Here is a 19665-nt window from a genome sequence, read left to right as displayed (position 1 = left end):
ATGCTGCTTTTATCTTGAAATCTAGCCTAGTCTTTTTTCATCCTCTTTCTCATATATTACAGCACAAGGATTTACAAAGTTAAAGAGACTCCAAAACCCGGTACAGAAGTTAAAGCGAGATTACAAATAATCAGTTTTGAGCCTGATCTGGTCACCAGAATCTGGTGTAATGTTCAGTTGATCTTGACTCTACAAAAGTCCATTTTGAGCTTGCTCTGGTGAAAAGCTCACTAGAGCAAAGATTATTTGCTCCTTATTTCTGAAAATTTGTTCTTTTGCCACTTTTGAGCATTATTTGACAGAGTTAAAATTTGTGCACTGACATGCATAAGTCTTTTAAATCATCAGGTTAAGTTTGACTTACAACATGTAACTCTTCATATCAAACTTGATATAGTAACATGAAAAATAGAGTAATAACATGCTATAACTGGTTGAATTGAAATAAATTTGTACAAGTATTACCCACATAGTGTCACGAAGATAAAGGGAATTTAAAAGCAAATAAGTTGTTCCCAAACATCCCAAGGGAAAGAAATGGAAAGAAGAACCTTAATATCTGAAAGGAGTACTTCGTTACAGATTAGTATAAATCAATGAGCATCACACGACACACACACCATACATACAACAGGAAATTGTTAATGGGATAAGACGCAGGAATCCACAGGCCATGCTGCCATATTTGTCAATTTACCACTCGAAGGAACCTTTGATATCATCCAAGCTCTGCCCAAGGGAATGCCTGTCAAAAGATAAGGAATAAGCACAAACTAGAAATTCAGATTGCAGCCCAATGGGTAAACAAAGGTGAAAGGAGCTCATTTGGTTTGCTTTGAAGCAAATTACGTAAGAAAGGTTGCCGAAAGTAAGACTCAAAGTGAATTCTATTTACCATGCTGTGTATATGAACATTATCCGGTATCAGACATCAAATGTTCTAGTGTCTGTTTTAACAGAAAAAATAAACAAGAGGGGTAGACAGTAGAAGAGAACGGGTTTAAAGAGAATTATTTCCAGGGCTAGTTTCATCTGCTTGTTACCAGCCAGTTCAGACACGAGTTGCCACTCAAAAAAAGTGTCTGGTATTATTACCGTGTGTACAAGCTTTAAGTCTGTCAACTGACAGTATTTTGAGAGAGAAATGTGAACCAAGCCTATTAAGACTGTTGTAGCTTGTAATTAAGAAGGAAGCAAAATCTAGGAGTAGTGAACTGATTGCAATATTTTCAAGTGGATGTGAATAGTTGGCAAGTCCATTGGGAAGTTTTGCATCAATAGAGTAGAATGTACTTTTATTTGTTTCTTTTTCGTTTTCTTATTCTACTACAACAACACAACAACATACCCAGTGAAATCTCATAATGTGGGGTTTGGGGAGGGTAAGTGTACGCAGACCTTACCCCTATCTCGGAAGATAAAACATATTCAGCTAAAGGTGCAAGTAGCATATATTCAGCTAAAGGTGCAAGTAGCATACTGCTGCACATATAGAGGTTAGAGGATAAAAAGAGAGAAGTTTTGAGATGGTTAGGTCGTGCTACACAGACCTTTAGATACTCCAGTCCATATGTATTATACCATAGTAAATATGGAAGGTAAACCTAAAATCACAGGAAAAGAGATTGTACCAAAATAAATGCAATCTTTTGGACATTGGAATCCATGCAGATTTAACGGAAAGTAGAGCACAATGGAAAAATAATCTATATAGGTGATATTGACTAGTAGGGATTAACTGATCAAGACTATCATGTTGTAAGCTTACTTCAGGTCCAACGTTCAGCTAGGATTCTCTTACGATATTAGAGATTCACATGCAAATAGAAGATACAAAGAACTTCAGAACCTAAATTATTAAATATTAGACTGAGACTGATCTAAATGGAGTGACAGGGATAGTGAGGATTCATACAGCCGACCCCAATTAGTTTAGAATTGAGGAGTAATAGTTGTTCATGTTTTTTTTTTTTTTTTTTTTTTTTTTTTTTTTTTAATAATAGTTGTTCATGTCCTCATCTAACATTCATGATTTCCAAACTGTCACCACAGAATATGATAGCTCTCTAGGGTCAATAACTGGAGACTGCCCCCTCACCCACTCTTCCCCGAAGATAGACTTGAGGAACAGGCACAGAGGTGCATCTATGACTCAGAAATAGGGTGAGCAGAACAAAAGAAAAGAAGAAGTAAATTTCATAAAAACCTAATAGTTTCATACTTTGCAAGAGCAGCAAGCTATTAGAAATCAAATTAAATGAACTAAATAGGAATTGGCAAAGGTAGAGGACTTAGCAGTCTAATGATATAGCTGCAGTAGGATAGCATGAGAAGATAACTAGTCCTGAAAATAGAATCTTATTTTCCCCAAGCAAGAACAAATAGCTTTTGAATACAAAGTAGCTTCAATAGCGGGAAGAATACTTATTAGTTTTTTTTGATAACCAAGAAATCCCTGAGGGTCAATGGTGCCACTGTTCGAAACTCGGTGAATAATGGATTTCCCTCCACCCTTTTCCACTTATATATCAGGCCTTTGCCCACTGCCGGGTTCGAACCCCTGACGTGCGCCTAACCTACATGTCAAGTATTGTAGTCTTAATTCTTACCAATAGTCCAAAAACCTTGGGGGAATGGCAGGAACAATATATTATGCATCTACTTCATCAAAAAAATATATATATTATGCATCTTACTTGAGGCTTCGTAAAGGATTCACTCAATGAATTAAATTACCATTCTCAAAAGAAAAAAAGATCGGCTCAATGAATTTAACGAGGGTATCAGAATCTTTTAATTGATAGCTGGGTTCAATGAATTCATAAGCTAACTCTATAACATGCAAAATGAAGGTTGATCCTGATGTAGATAGTCCAACAACCTCTATAGTGCTGTTTCTCTAATATTGGGATTTTCATTTGCAGATAAAACAAACCTGTGAGATTTGAACTAACCACTGATACTTGTCTCTAAGCTGAGAGTAAGTTATAAAGAACACACACACACACACGAGAACAACAACAACTACTACTACGCTTCAGTCCCACCCACGCACACATAAACTCATTTAACGAGCAAGATTTGACGCTCTTGTGAAGATGGCGGAAATTGCTAAATCTTTATAAGAGATTAACAACTATCTAAGTTCAGATGGTGAAACCATTATAAATGACAGATAATTACACAATGTGAAAAGGTACCCTCTAATCTGTATTTAAGCTTGAATGCAGATTGTTACCAATTTTTGGGATGTCCAAATCCTTATTGATCACTCCATAAAATAAAGCTTTCAAAAATGACACAAAGTAATCCACTTTCTGCATAGATTATCTGAAAGAACCGGAGCATTCATCAGCAAAAAAGAATTTGAATCCCAGTCAACAAATTCTTAGGAATCTTTGGTGCGATCTGCTAAGTCAAAACATTTTGTTTTCACGAAAAATTAACTTCTTAAACCTGAGGAGCTCAGCTTACTTTGTACTTCTGTATATGTTTGTTAACAAGTTGAAGCATGAAAGTAATTAACTATAACTTGGTCATGAAAATGTCTTTTCCCTGGATCAATACAACGTGCAATTCATGCTAGTGTTAGCCTTTGTTCACTGTCAAGTTTATGTTAACGCTCTGACTATACTATTGAGAATATAACTTCAACATTCACCATCACATTCAAGCTGAGCATTATCTTTTAAGGAATATACTAATTATAGTGTTTATATGCTGCTATCCAAGCAAACATCAAAACATGCTTCATGATAACACTAACAACGACTGGCTATCATCCTCCTCAAATTTTTCCTTATGCCACCGGACCTATCCTACCAATAGCAACCAATTGTAACTTAACCTACTCGCCCATGAGAATACATTATTCTCAGCTTTTACACCCGTAGTTTACATAGGGCCACAGAAAACATTAAGAGATTTCATAAGGAAGCCTAGTGTAAACTGTTGAAAAAAGAAATATGAAGTAACATATAGGGACGCCATAAACTGCAGCACCCATTAGCAAATAATGAGGCTATGGAAAACCAGAAAACATCTTGACTGTATACCACCACTAAGGATTTTATATCTTTGCATATCAGAAGCCATATCGGATTTAGTCCTATGACAATGCCCATTGAATGGCCCGTAGGAAAGGTCAGACGACCCTAAACATTCTTACAATGTTGGCAGATTCTGTATGGCTCATTTTGTTGCTTATATTGCTTATCATGAGAGGAAAATGAACAAAATTCATACAGATGAGCTCACTGATATTACAATCAGCAACAGAGCATGGAATGAAAGGTACCTTCACTAGTACAACTACCGGACCTCTCAAGCCTAAGAAGGGAAAGCTATACTAATAGACTAATAGTATGTGCTTCGAACTGTTGGATCACATTAACTACAACCTAACAATATCAGAAATAACAACTGCGAATAGAGTTGTTCCTAATTTCCTGATGCTGGACAAATGGAGCTGCAGCTGAACCAAATAACTGGGAACTTGGAAAAGAAATTACTAAATAGAAATAAGCCCCATACCAACTCTTAACCAGACTCATCATACAATTTCTGCCATTTGCAGAGACAGAAATACTGAAAAGTCAAAACTCATGGTGACCATAGATATTTGATATGTAAATAGAGGTCATAGTTGTGATTATATCCTCCTCGGAAAGCATATAATGTTACTTTTCATAACACTGCAGATTCCATCACTAAAATATGAAAATAAAAAAAGAGAGATAGACGGCGGAAGGTAACAACACAATAGGAACGAGTTCCAAAGAAAAATATCAAGAAGTTCTACTTTCTTTAACAACTCATAACTCTGAGATTAAACCATCAAATCAACAAAGACAAAAGGCTTCTTACTTGTGCATGCAGTATTTGTATTCTTGACTCCTTACAGTATCTTTTTCCCCTTCTTCCAACTGATTCAAAACACACCAATACATATATTCAGTATTATGAACATAAAGATATACATCTCAACATGCCAGAAGAAACATTAAACTAAATTATTCTTACAGGATCACTTTGATAAACGCGCTCATAACAAACTGGTGACAAGCATTGTAGAGCACAATTCTCCTTATCTACTGCTGTAACCTGGCACTTCTGACCCAACAACCCACTTTTTCAAGACAAAAAATATACAAAAATTAGCAAAATGAATTTACAATTCCTTCCATAAAGAAATGCAACTTTTTTTTTTTGTGTCCATACCAATTATCAAAACGTTTTGAACTCTTTGGGTCTTAAATCCAATAAATGAGATTCAACATATTTGTTAGCTAGCCCTCTTTCAAGACAAAAATAATGGTAGTAAAAATTAGCAAGATATTCAACAGTGTCTTTCATTGTAAAAACTACATCTAGGTCATTACCAATTAAGAAAAAGATTTGATTTTGGGTCTCAAAACCCAGAACACAAAATTCAAATATTGTGGGTTACTGCTCTTTCAAAACCAAAATTGTAAAAAAAAAAAAAAAAAGAATCCTTTTCTGGATCCATTATAAATTAAGAAAAGTTCTAATCTTGTTAGGTCTTAAACACAATAGGCAACATTTAACATGATGTTATAATTCAAAGTACCTCTCAATGTCAGCATAACATTGGAGTTTCTTCTCTCTGATCTCTGCATCCTATTTGTATTCAACAACAACCAATAAAAAGATCAAAATAAAGATAAAAGGCAATATGAACAACAAGAAAATGATTGATTAAACCCAAAAAAGAACTTACAGAGATTGGGTGACGCTTAGCAAGCACTACAGGAGAAGAAGACAGTAAAACTACTGAAAAAATTACTACTAGGATAATTTTTTGCTTATTATCTATGTAAGCCATAAGCCCAGGTGAACAAATGTTCTTGCAAACCTGTGATTTCAATTATTTGTTAACAGTTTGTTCCCCTATGAGTTGGACTTTGCATTAGCATTGGAAGTCTCTTGACAGACTGAAACTTTCTTGATTTATATTAAATTGAACCAGATACTCTTAAGTAATGTCATTTTGGCCCTCCAAAGGATTTGAATTTTCTGATTCACCCCATGAAATGAAGTTTGAACAGGAAAATTGGGAGTCGCTATCGGGGAAGGACAATTTTTTCTTCAATGACAACAGCACCCACAATCGCTATCCTACGGGTGCGCACAAGGTAAATCTCGTTCCTGTGTAATAATCGCAAATCATACATGAGAGATAACCCGCACTAGGCAGACCCTGTGCGATGAGTTCGACCCAGAAGGCAAATCCTTGCTGTCGTAGGCAGGGGGTTTCGAACCTGAGACTTCTGTTATAAAAGTCTCATACTCAACCAACTGAACCACCCTTGCGGGTAGAAGGACACTGTTCTCGTCCAAAGGTTAATTGGGTTGGGCTAAGATGAGTTAAACAACAGTTATCACCCAAATGATCTGCTCAAACTTGAGTCAATTTATTTAGTTAGTCCAAATCAGCTCAACTTTTAGATGGCTGAATTGGATGAATGAATTAATAAATGAGTGAATTATTAACCCGTCAAAATGATCCGCTCTAATTAGGTGTATCTTTTTTAATGGGCTAATTTACCGCCCCTAACTGATATAGGTATTGATGAGGTTGAAACAAACTTGCTTTCTGGAAAGGTACGAATTAAAGGGGGATATAATCACATTGTGACACTTATAGTTGTGCAAAGGGTGAAAATGTAGCTTCCCATGTTAGACTCCAGATGTTTACAGCTTATCATCCTAGAAGGAATATTTGGAATGTTACATAAGATGTAGACCAAACTATTTACGGTACGGAGGAAAATGTATTTTTGGAAAATAAGTGAGTTTCTATTTATTTTCTCATGTTCGGTTGGGTAATGGAAAATAAGTGAATTTCTTACTTATTTTCTCATATTCGGTTGGTCGGTAGAAAACATTTTTTGAAAAATACCACCCATGCCCCACCAACCCCAACCCCACCACCTCATACGACACCAACCCCACAACCACCCCCACCACCCACTACCCACCCCACCCACCACCCACCCTCCAAGGCACTTCATCTTCACCCACCCCTACCTCACACCACCGCTCTATCGAACCCACCCACCCCGTCCAAAATTTTCTATTTCATATACTTTATTTTACTTTTATAAACAAAATGGGAAATTTTTCTTATCCACCTCACAACTCCCCCACCCCCCAACTACAACCCACCCCACACCAAATCTAACCACGCAAACGTTCCATTTTTTAAAAAAAAATTCTAAAGGTAAAATTAAATATGAAGTAGAAAATTCGGGAGGGGGTAAGTGGGTGGGTGTAGAAAATAAAAAAGATTTTTTTTTGGATGGTTGTTTCCCGTGGTTCATTAATGTACAGTATGGTATGGTACAGTATGGTGTTGTATTGTATTGTACTGTATTAATGAACACCATGTTTGGATAGACTGTATCGTTTGTTGTGGTTTAATAACATTTGTATTGTTTGGTTTGATTGTATGGTAGTGTATAATTACTTGTAAGTTTACTAAAATACCCTTAACTCTTAATTAGAAATTAGTTTATATATATATATTATAAAACTCAGGTAAAGAATAAAATAGGAACTTTAAAAAATAAGTAGGTAGTGGGTGGGTTGGTGGATGGGTGGGTGGTGTGAGATGGGTGGTTATGGGCTGAGGGTGGTTGTGAAGGTGGGGTTGGGTGGTGCTGAGGGGTAGTAGGTGGGGGTGGTGGAGGGGTGGGTGGTGTGAGGTGGGTGGTTGTAAGATGAGGGTGGCTAGTGGCTGGTAGGTTGGGGGTGAGTTGTTGTGGGGTGGGGTGAGTTGTTGTGGGGTGGGGTGGGGCGGTGGTGAGAGGTAGTGGGTAGTGGTTGGGGTGGGTGGCGAGAGGAGTGGGGTAGTTGGGGGTGGGAGTGGGTGGTAGGGCGGGGGTGGGGGTGGCGTGGGGTGAGGTGGGGTAGGGTAGGGGTGAGTGGTAGGGTGGGGGTGGTGTGGGATGGAGGGTTGAAGGTGGGGCAGGGATGGGGTGGGATGGATGGTGAAGGGTGGGGCAGGCGTGGGGTAGGGGTCAGTGGTAGAGTGGGGGTGGGGTGGGGTATAATGGAGAAATGAAATATGTAACCACGAAAAAACCACCAAATCCGTGGTTACAAAAATTGAGACTTTTCATAGTTATATAACCATGGAATGAACCACGGGTTTACAAGACCATACCACATAATTTTAAGAACAATGGAAACAAACATGGTTTCATAGAAAATCATACATTAATGAACCACGGGAAACCACCATCCAAACAGAGGTTAGAAAACCAAAATAAAAAAACCTTTCAAATTTTTTAAAAAGAAAAAATTGGAGGGGGATGGGTGGTGTAGAAAACCAAAAAAAAAAAAATTAAAATTTTAATATATATATATATATAATTTTATTTTATTTTTAGGGTGGGGGTTGTAGGAGTTGTTGAGGTTTGGTGGTTGGGGGATGAGTTGCGTGGTGAAATGTCAATTGTGTACTTGTTTTTCCTACTTCGATTAGAAAAGTCATTTTTCTCATTTTTAAGAAACTTGTTTTCTTAAAAAAAAAATGTTTTCCAAAAATTTTGACCAAACGAATGTGAGAAAATTAGAAAACATTTCCTTCGTACCGAACACACCCTTAGGGCAAATAGATTTCATTGGCAGAATGGTGGCATGTTGTGAACAAGCCCATTTCTGATTATTCCATTGGGCTTAGATGCTGAAAAGGTATTTGGGCCAGGAGTTAAAATGAAGGATTTTGTTCAATTTTTTGTGCGGAGTGTGCTCCAAATGCACTGGTCTTCAATTTTTACCCCCGGTGGTCTTTAATTTTTGTCCTTTTCGCTTAATATCATGAGGTTTGAGGTTCGAACCCCAGCTCAGAAAAAAAAAAATTCGCAAGACAAAATTTCATAGTAAAGTTAGGCCTGTTCAGCCTTAAGGCAGAGTTTTGCCTCAAAACTCTACCTGATCAGACAGAGTTTGATTCAAACTCTGCCTGATCAGGGAGAATTTGACTGCAAATTCTACCTTAAGATAGAGTTTCAAACTCTACCTGAATGCAGGGGGCAGAATTTTGCAGGCAAATATCTGCCTTGTGAATCCAAACTCTACCTTATGATATATATATATATATATATTTTTTTTTTTAATTTTTGATTGAGCGGGGGTTCAAACCCGAAATCAACGGGTTCTAGCGAAGGCTAAAAATTAAATACCACCAATTTAATAGACAAAAATTAAAGACCACCCCAAAATAAGGGCATTCCAGCGAATTGCCCGATTTTGTTTGGGATCCAAGTTGGACAAGTGTCCATATTATAGGAGTGATAGGTAAATAGTCACTTTTAACACTTCAATACCAAATATTAGCCATTACTTTAAAAGCTATTAACAGTTGGCCATTCTTTTGGCACGAAACTTTTTCTGGACAAAAATACCTCAACTAAAATACCGAACAGCCCCTACAAATGCTACTGGAATTCGAAGGATTAACAGGTGGAAATTGAGGAAAGCTTCATGGGGTTCAAAATCAAGGATAGAATTCATGGTGTTAAAAAAAATTGCTGGAGTTTCAAAATCAAAAAAGATTTCATGGGGTTCAAACCCTTGTACGTTCAAATTAAACCAAGGAACGGTTCATGCGTTTCAATTTATAAGTTCTTTTTGTGTTTTAAGTCGGGTCATTTTTGACCAGTTTTATTTCCGCATTAAAGTATAGTTATTTCCATATTACTTATGCTCGTTACAGGCCAAAAACTTTTCATCCCATCCAACTTCTACAAATATTAGTGAGCAATGGGTAGTCGAAATTGATTGAGACAGGTAGGGATTGTTTGGTATGCTGCGTAAGGAAAATAATCATGGTATATAGTTTTGTATAACTTTATCCAATGTTTGGTTGTAATTTGAATCTATAACATAATCCTTGTATAACTTAATAAACCAATTGGTGTATTATTTTATACCACCAACAACCTGCAGTAGGCGTTTGGACATGCGGTTTGAAATCATGAGATGAAACCAGTGTTTGGACATATGATTTCATCTCATGGTTTCATGTTATGAGATGAAATTCCAAATCATACAAAAAAGCATGATTTGGGATTTAAGTGTTTTTTCAAACCACGTCCAAACGGCGCCGTAGTAATAACTAATTCTTGTATAACTTATAGGAGTACCTGGACAAAGTAGCAAAAGGACAAAACTATATTTATCTTTTATCTAGAAACCAATGAAGGTCAAGCATTCAAGCGTATATGATTGTAAACTTATTACTTTTTAGTTCAATAAATAAATAAATATCTTGTATGTCCAATGTTAGTGTTATGAACCAAACACCTAACAACAAATAATCTTATTTGTGTTACAATCCCTGTATAACTAATTTGTGCGTTAATTAAGCTGATTTGGCGTGTAGTTAGACTCTTAACGGAATTTGGGACATTGTTTTGAGGAAGAACAAATGTAATTTCCATTATTCCAGTTTTGGTAAAGTGAATCAATCACTCGTCCTCTCTGCTATCTTCTTCTTATTCTTGTTATTTCGATCATTAATTGTTCTAGAACTATTCTTCTTGAATTTGTCCTTAGAAGGTTGAACAAATTTAATCAGTTTTCTTCCTTATTGAATTTGGGGTCTATTCATTTAAATCTGAGAGGTTCCGGTCCTTTTTAGCTCATCTCTTTTTGTCTCGAGTGCAAGTGCGACGTATCACAGGATGAAACTTTTAAATGTGGCCTTATCCTTTCAGGAACTAACATTCACATAATTAGATATATGCAAGTTTAATGTGATAAAATTAGCTCATAAAATATAAACTTGCATGATCAATTTGTATGTAGTTCAAAATTGATAGTGAATATAAAAAATACGAATGCTACTTGACAGCACCTTAATTTTTTTGGAACTGTTGTTATAAAATAATACAAATTTAGAGTGAAACAAGAGAATTAAGAAAGAAGCTTGAGGAGAGATTTTATTGCCATAATTTTGATCTCATGCTAAGGAGATAAAACCTTCCTATTTATAGGAATAGAAATACTTGGTCACCAAGTAACTAGTTAGATTCTAACTAGATGAGTCCCATAGTAACTAACTATAGTTATTACCTAGTTACATTGGTCTCCAACCAAACCTTGCTCTCCAAGTAAATAAATACATATTTTATAATACATGGACATTCACTTATAATATTATTTACAACACTCCCCCTTGAATGTTCATTAATAGATAATGTGCCTCGGTAAAACTTTACTAGGAAAAATTAGTGGGAAAAAGTCCTAGTGAAGGAAAAAGAGTACACATATCTAATAATATGCCTTGATAGCTGCCTCATTAAAAACCTTGCTTGAAAAACGATGGGACAAAACCTTAGCTAAGGGAAAAAGAGTACAGCGCGTAATTCACTCCCCCTGATGAAAACATCACTTTATTTCTCGGAGACGGTGCATCCCAATCTTGTATACCATCTTCTCAAATGTTAAGGTCGATGATGCCTTAGTTAATAAATATGCTGACTTGTCACTTGAATTTCTTGAATATACTTTCACCGCTCTTTTGACGATCATGTGTGATAATAATTTTCGGCGAGATATATTTCTCGCGTGTCACCTTCAATGTATCATTCTTTCAGTTGAATTATTTTCAAGCAACATTGTCTTCATATAATGTAGTGGAACTTCATTCTTCAAGGAGAATCCTTTGCATTTTTGAAGAGTTAGCAATAACTGACTGCCTCTTTCGCATTTTTGAAGAGCTAGCAATAACTGACTGCCTCCTTCGCATTTTTAAAGAGCTAGCAATAACTGACTGCCTTATAGAATGAATGATATGACAACACCCATATATGCACACATATAATTTGTTTGAGCTCGAGTTTTATAGAGATCATATAAATGCCCTGCATTTCATAACCAACAAACCTTTGATAATATTGGTTAGAATTAATAAATTTATATCACTATTTGGTTCATTATGATGTCTCCACGGGTAGAAGTAAGGTTATATCTTGCTTGCATATCAATAAAAGCATTATCTCATAGATAGTAATAGCAGGATACATTAGTGCATCAATTGCAATAAGACATGGTACTTTCTAACCATTTTCGTGAGATCCAAAATTGATCTTTCTTTATGTTAAGCGATTTTACTGCCATTGGGGTACTCAATGGAATCGCTTTAAGACCTTTTAAATCCTTTAAGAATTTTCATTTAAACTTCATTGTCTAGCTAGACATGAAAATATTTCATTATACGCATTCAAGTCTTTATTTCATGCATTGCCATACTACATGATACCTGCACCACAAGAGAACACATCTCCATACAATAATGTCAGGACTTTTGCGAAAAATCTTTATACCACAAGGCACGAGCCGTACTTTATATCTTGTGGATTTATTTTTTATCTCACTTTTCGCTCAAAAGTTTCTTTATACCCCACTGACATTATATCTTGAAATGTTTGGACTATAGATCCAAAATATTTCATAATTACCACGTGAAACCAAATATACTTGAATTGCGTATTTTCATTTGGCCAATCATCTATCTGTCCACATTTCTTGACAGATTTTAATTCAAGATCCTTGTCACCATTTAAATGTTGAGCGCTACATTTTATCAAAGATACCGTCGACGGTCATTTGAGATCGGTTCCAATGCGACATAACCTATCGAGATCTTTCATTTTTTTCATCATTTTCAGGTATCGGAACCTTTCCCAAGGTTCATGAAGTGTTATGTCGTGGTGCTCTTTTAAAGAACTTGCCTTATTATTATAGCCATTTTGATCATTTGCGCCTCTCCTTCTTCAAGGAGATTTACCTTTGGAACCTATTGGTTTATCACGCTTCAGGCGTGTCATAGACTCTATCCTTCAAGGACTTTAATTCTAGTAGGAGCATTTGCAGCTGGAATATGATTTTCTCTTTGGTCAGCAAATGCGTATTCAGCGATTAACTTGAATTATATTTTAAACGAGGATCATACTAGTGATTTAATATTATTTTTCTAGGTGCTCGTCATCTCTCCCCTATGTTAGGAAATCTAACATTTGCAACCTTATTTGGGGACCGATCTTTATGTGTTATGGTGGAGCAATTGAATCATATACCACATTCACATTTTGGATAGAATTATTTGGTTCGACCTTGAACCAATTGTAATAGGGAACCTTGTTGGCTTGATGCATACTGTTGCTACATATTAAATAACACATCTCGTACAAAACTGTTTGTTGGGAGGTTTGTTCTCATAACCAATTGTTTAGCTATCATTAGAGGCATGCAATTTCTGCTAAACCAACTTGGATGTAAACCAGCATTATCAACATAATTTCATAGTTTAGAACCATACTCTTAATTTAACAATATGATCAAACAACCTCGCAAAAATTAAATTGCAAGTTGATACCAAATGCACATGTGACCATATCATAGATGCATCTATTAAGATCATATAATAGCAAATGGTCCACATAGCGAGGAACCGGCCCATATTCCCTATTTTATGTTTGGAATTATTGAGGGATTCAATCGACTTTATTTGGTATAATGTTCAATTTATCATGAGAACAAGTAGCATGCGAGTATTCTTGAAGAATATCTTTTATTTCTTCAATATATATAATCACGTGAATTCTAAATTATTTTTGCATCACATTAGAGCGGAATGTCCAGCGGTCATGCCAACCGATATTTATTTCAATAAACTTCTATTTTACTATCGCATGTGATTCCATCATCGTACTCGTGTTTGTGTAGTACAAACGAGGAGGGAACGGGGATAACCTTTCACATTTATACTTCTTACCCGCTATGACTGTAGTAATATGAAGATATTAAATCTTTCCATCATTTGTAGTCTCAATATGAATGCCCACTTTGGCCAGTACCTTTGAAACTAAATAAGTTTCTTTGAGAATTATGACAATATAATGCTTTCTTGATAATCAATTTCATTCCTCCAAATTAGTAATAAATTGGCTCTTTCAGAGCTCCCAATTAATTGTGTACTACCACATATTTCATAACACCATCCGTATGGTGAACATATCCTTTAAAGGAGAAAATTATATCATTTCGGTCATGATCAAAATTATTATAGGCAATACTCATTTCTTGCTTTAACCCCTTCCGTTCAATAATCATTATCGACAAGATGATCAATGACTACTTATACCTTAATAACAATTTCTCTCAAACCTTTCCTAGAGGTGAGTTGTGGTACTAGCATAATACATAAGCATGTCTTTATCCCTATCTTTTATCATATCTTGCCACATTCACTTTCAAGAATGGGCCAGCATTCACGATGCTTATCACAAGTCGCATTCTCTTTAAGGAATGGACTATAATTTTATATATGTGCTTCATAAATTTGATATAAACTCATTGCCATGTCATAATGTTTATCATATTTATATGACCCACCTTAACATCACTTTGAAAGGTCAAGTAAGCCTTCACTTTGTATTCCTTTCTTTTGATGGAGAATTTATATAATTTATCAACTTAGGTCGCACGACAATCGCGTGCCCACGACATTTTGTACCACATTGAGGCAAATATTACCTTCACCCTTTGAAGGATCATTTTTGTTACACCTCGAAAAATTCCCCGTTAGTGTACAGTGAATAGGTAAGCGAGGGGTATGATGTATACGAGGTTTGGACAAGTAAGAAATAGTATTTGATGATCCTAATTAAGATTTCCAAAGACATTCGAGTTAAGGAAAGAAAGTTGTTAAGGAAAGAAAGTTGTTAAGGAAAGCAAGTCATATGTTGAGTGACGGATAGGAATTTCGAGTGTTGAGTTAATGATGTCCTAATGATGCCCTAAGGAAGAGTTATAATGTCCCTTAGATTGGTATTGAGGTGTTGAACAAGTGTTAAGAAGGTTCCATAAGGATCGGAGATCAAACGAGTCGACGAAACAACTCTCGGAAAAGGCGGGCAAACATACGGCCCGGACATGCGGCCGTATAAAATGTATGGACCGTATGTCCAACCGTAGATTCAGCCCAGAATGCAATACTTCACTGGACCAGATCTACGGCCAGACATACGGACCGTATGTTGGTCCGTATATCTTGGTCGGGCCTGAACTCATTTTATATAAGGGACCTCTTTTCCATTTCATTTTATTTCATTCCTCACCTCTCTCATTCAAGAAAGCTCTAGAACACTCCAAACATTTCATCCATAATAAAACAAGAGAAATCAAGGATCAACAACAATAAAGCAAGTGAATCAAGTGAAGGAAACCCATTAAAAGTCATACAAATCAAGAAAACCCAAGAGAGATGAAATAGGGTTTTTGTGCAAAAAGTGTATCATCAATCAAGGCCCATTCCTCCATCATCTAAGGTAAGTTTCATGACCTTTTCATGTTATTTGAAGTATTTATAGGTTGAAACACATGGATTGTGAAAGAGTATAGAAAATGGGTTACAAAAATGAGGATAATGTCATTATTGAATAGTAGTTGAGTTGAATCATGGAAATGGTTGTGTTGAGATTATAAATACGTTATAAATTATATTTAAAACATGAAATAAGCATTGGATACGAAAGAATGCGATAGTGAACTTTGGCCATAATTATGAAGAATTGAAGTAAAGTTATGAAATGCGAATCATGTGAATGGATGACGATTGTTGTTAGTGATATTGTGATGGTTGTTATGAATGTTGGGAGTTGATATGGAATATGGAGGAAAGTAGTATAAACAAAGGAAATGCTGCCCAAATTTCTATAGCTTTAGTAAGTATGTTTTTACGATGATATAGCTAATGTCGATACGAATTCTCTTGAAGGTATAGACAAGTGCATTAAAGGAGAACGAGCAAGCGATAGAATAGCTAAACGACGAAGGTATGTGAGGCTAGTCCTTTCTTTCTAAGGCATGAGTCCTATGGCATGATTTCCTTCTTTCCTATGAATGTCCCATCTTCTCGAAAGCTATGAGTCCTTAGTCATGAAAGACCATACGAGATGAGAGATATGCTACGAATAAGATAATGATAATGACAAGCTAAAGTCTAGAGATGCTATAGTCTATGATATGATGCTCCTAAAGCGCTAGTAATGCTATGTATAATCTATTGATGTTGATCATTGTATACACTCACCTTATGATTTTTCCTTCAAGGTGAGGCAGGATGCTTAACGAATGTTCCATAATGAAGTCGGGGGTTCACGACCTTACGTCACCCCGATAGAGTATGATTGTCTATGAGTCTCTATGCATGTACTACGATGAGTTATGATAAGCATATTATGATAAGCATATTATGATAAGCATGTTATGATGATATTACACCGCGCCTAGTTGGCCGGACAGTCACCGCCAAGGCGGGAAGCTATACACCATGGCCAGATGGCATGGGCGAACACCACTAGTGGGCGGCGTGACGATGATACCCGGACGCGGGAGGCCGGACGCGAGCTAATGCTATTGCAATGTTATTGATTATCACACCGCACCTATACGGTCGAGCAGTTTATACATTTATGCATATATGATATGATGATGAGTATGAAAGTAAGTCGACGTATTACTTCTTTATGATTCGATCGATTCTGATTGCTCTCACCGATGCCTCATTATTTCATTGATGTCTTATTATTGTTTATGCCTTACATACTCGGTACAATATTCGTGCGACGTCCTTTTCTTCGGACGCCGTGTTCGCCCGGGTGAACGGGGAGGTGATCCGGACTCATAGGAGCTGCACGGTGATTTGAGAGCACTCCATTTTTCGGAGGTGCCGTTGATTATTCTTTTGGTACATATATGTATATATCCATGATTGGGCACGACGGGGTCCTGTCCCGTCCATATGTCTAGTACTCTAGTAGAGGCTCGTAGATACGCAGTGTGGGTAGCATGGTCCCATAGTTTGTATGTATATGTACGTGCGTGTATATATATTATTTTGATAGCCGAAGGGCTTATGTTTATAAAAGTAAATATGTTTTAAATGATGATAGTTTGTTTTAAATGATGATAGTTTTCTATGATTATGAATATATATTATGAATGAGAGCAGATAAGTAACAGAATGAGCGGTGTTCGGTGGTTAGCCCCGGATACCCGTCATGGCCCGTAGCTGGGTCGTGACAATTTTGAGAACCCATAATGTTCTTTCTTTTATAATTATCAAAATGATGCCTATTATTTTTTCCCTTGCCTGGTCCACGTTCATTCATACAGACACAATAATTATTTTGTCATCTTTCAGACTTATCATGTGTTGCTACCACATTCACTTTAGGGAATGGAGCATATCAAACCGGGCGGGCTTCACAACTTTTATTAAAAATTCATTATTCTGCCTTAGTCATCATTATATCATTAATATTGTGCATTGGGACTTAAACCCAATGTCTTATCCATATAAAGGCATTTTAAGCCATAATGTGATGGACTTGAACGCAACTTCTTATATTATCATCATAGTGCACCGGGGCTCTAACCCGATGTCCTACCCTCTTGGTGCAATGAAGCTTGAATCCACTATCTTACCCTAAACTAATAAGCATAATAGACCAAAGTGTACTGAGACTCACTCTCGAGTCTTTTAAAATAATACCACTTTATAATTTTACGCATAACAAAAATTAAGTTTTACCAAGACATGAAATATATCAATTCTTGTGGTCGAAAATTTCTTGAAACCTGTATTACAGTTCAAAGTGGACCATAAAATCATGTCATAATATCTCTCAAATTTTTCATATTGCTCTTGGGGAGCAATTTTTGAGGCATGGTATAAATAATATTGTAGCCACAAAATACTTATGAAAATATTACCACTTCTGGTGGTTACAAATTAAACATAATTAAATTTAGTAATAACTAGGCTTAGAAAATACTACCACGTATAGTGGTCATATATTTCATCGCAAACTCTATGGGAGTTTAATTGTATCTTTTATGAAAAAATACACTCTATATGTATACATAGTAAAACGATGAAGAGTGCAGAGAAAGCCAACTTGCATGTATAAAGCTACAAATCTCATAAAGAAGTGCGAACATACTTTCGAACAATGAATGAGGTTAACAATAATACTTTGTGTCAGCTCGTAGCAGTCATTTGGTCAAACTGCCTCTAATACTACAAAACTGAATTTAAAAAAAAAACAAATTCAATACTTACCTATTAACCCATAAAAACGTATACCCGCTATAGGAAAATGATTATTGTTCTTCACACCAAGAGTCCTTATATGGCTTGGTGAAAAAGCTTCTTTACTGATATCTTGTACTTTCTTCGTAACAGAAAGATGTATACCTGTCATCTCTTTCTTTCTCCGTAGCTTTGTAATTATACTAAACATTTAAAAATCGATCAACGAGATTCGTTCATACCTTCTCTTTAAATTGCTTCCTAAACGTTAAATTAAACCAAAGTAAGTGCTCAAAATGGTAGAGTCTCATGCTGATAACGTGTTATAATATAATACAAATTGAGAGTGAAACAAGAGAATTAGGAAGGAAGCTTAAGGAGAGATTTTATTGCCATAATTTTGATCTCATGCTAAGGAGATAAAACCTTCCTATTATAGGAATAGAAATACTTGGTCACCAAGTAACTAGTTAGATTCTAACTAGATGAGTCCCATAGTAACTATAGTTATTACCTACATTGGTCTCCAACCAAACCTTGCTCTCTAAGTAAATAAATACATATTTTATAATACATGGACATTCACTGATAATATTATTTACAACATTGATGATATAAAAGAGGAGTACAACTTTCTTATTCATGACAAATAAATATATTAAAGTCACTGAGAGCATAAGGTGTGGACAGAATGTCTTCCAATTTGGTTGACTGAATATCCAGTTTCTCGCTATAATTAATTTTCTTAGAAGATTTCAACTACATTTGCAATGGACTTTTCTAGAACAAAAACATTATAGTTGGAGTATGATTTTAGATCATTTCAATTGCTAAAACTGCCAAAAAAGGATGCCTTTCCATGTTGATGCATTAATTTTTACTGTTTGCATTTATGTGAACAAAGACTAATTTAAATTTGGAAAGGACCTTTCTAGAAAAGAAAATATAGATCGATTTTAAATAATCTCAATTATTGCTAAAATTTCCAACAAAAGGATGCATTTTCATGTAGCTGCAGTGACCTTTATTGTTTGCGCATTCATGTGAATAAAGACGCAGATTAAAAAGTTGGATGGGGTTCAAAATTGATAACTTTAACAAGGGGTACAGATAAAGATAATAAAGAAAATTGGGAGTGGTTAATGAGGGAGAATAAATAACTTAACTAATATGATGGAGTAGTTGATATAGGAAAAGTTTACGTTGAAGTGTTTCACAACGAATGAAGTTTTTGGCTTTTAGGCTTTTTTGGCTTTTCAACTCCTTTTTTGTCATATTACCATGGCAGTTATCTTCTTGGCATTTGTTAGGTAACTTTGTGCTGCTTTATTCTTTTCAAAAAGTAGTGACACAAGATAGTGTACATTATTTTGCAGGTTCTCAAGATGTTACCATGTTACTCATGATAGGTGAAAGCAAGATGTAGAGTTAGTAGGTTTAGAATAATTTTGATCTTATCAATACACTTTACAAATCTTCTTTTTTATATATTAGAAACAAAGAATTCAGTTAAATTCATAGAACTCACTCTATAT

General features: G+C 35.7%; 1 protein-coding gene across 1 annotated transcript; it reads right to left on the bottom strand.

The window, feature by feature from the left end:
• Positions 1-409: 409 nt before the first annotated feature.
• LOC132063505 (uncharacterized) lies at positions 410-5946 on the bottom strand. Its single transcript, XM_059456060.1, has 5 exons — positions 5741-5946; positions 5591-5640; positions 5023-5128; positions 4867-4925; positions 410-745 (listed from the first exon to the last, which is right to left on the bottom strand). Exons 1-5 carry the CDS (start codon positions 5843-5845, stop codon positions 694-696), a joined length of 372 nt encoding a protein of 123 aa, XP_059312043.1. The 5' UTR covers positions 5846-5946; the 3' UTR covers positions 410-693.
• Between the last annotated feature and the right edge of the window lie 13719 nt (positions 5947-19665).

This window comes from Lycium ferocissimum, chromosome 7 (genome assembly GCF_029784015.1).
Source record: "Lycium ferocissimum isolate CSIRO_LF1 chromosome 7, AGI_CSIRO_Lferr_CH_V1, whole genome shotgun sequence".
NCBI lineage: Eukaryota > Viridiplantae > Streptophyta > Magnoliopsida > Solanales > Solanaceae > Lycium > Lycium ferocissimum.
Note: the sequence above shows the minus strand (reverse complement) of the source record. Positions and strands in the feature narration are given on the sequence as shown.

What these genes read in the sequence shown, in the direction of transcription:
- LOC132063505 (XM_059456060.1), bottom strand. Translation starts at nt 5,845, where the DNA reads ATGGCTTACATAGATAATAAGCAAAAAATTATCCTAGTAGTAATTTTT. An exon ending in TGTTATGCTGACATTGAGAG is followed by an intron (nt 5,129 to 5,590) that starts GTACTTTGAATT and finishes GTCTTGAAAAAG; the next exon opens with TGGGTTGTTGGGTCAGAAGT. An exon ending in GCGTTTATCAAAGTGATCCT is followed by an intron (nt 4,926 to 5,022) that starts GTAAGAATAATT and finishes GTTTTGAATCAG; the next exon opens with TTGGAAGAAGGGGAAAAAGA.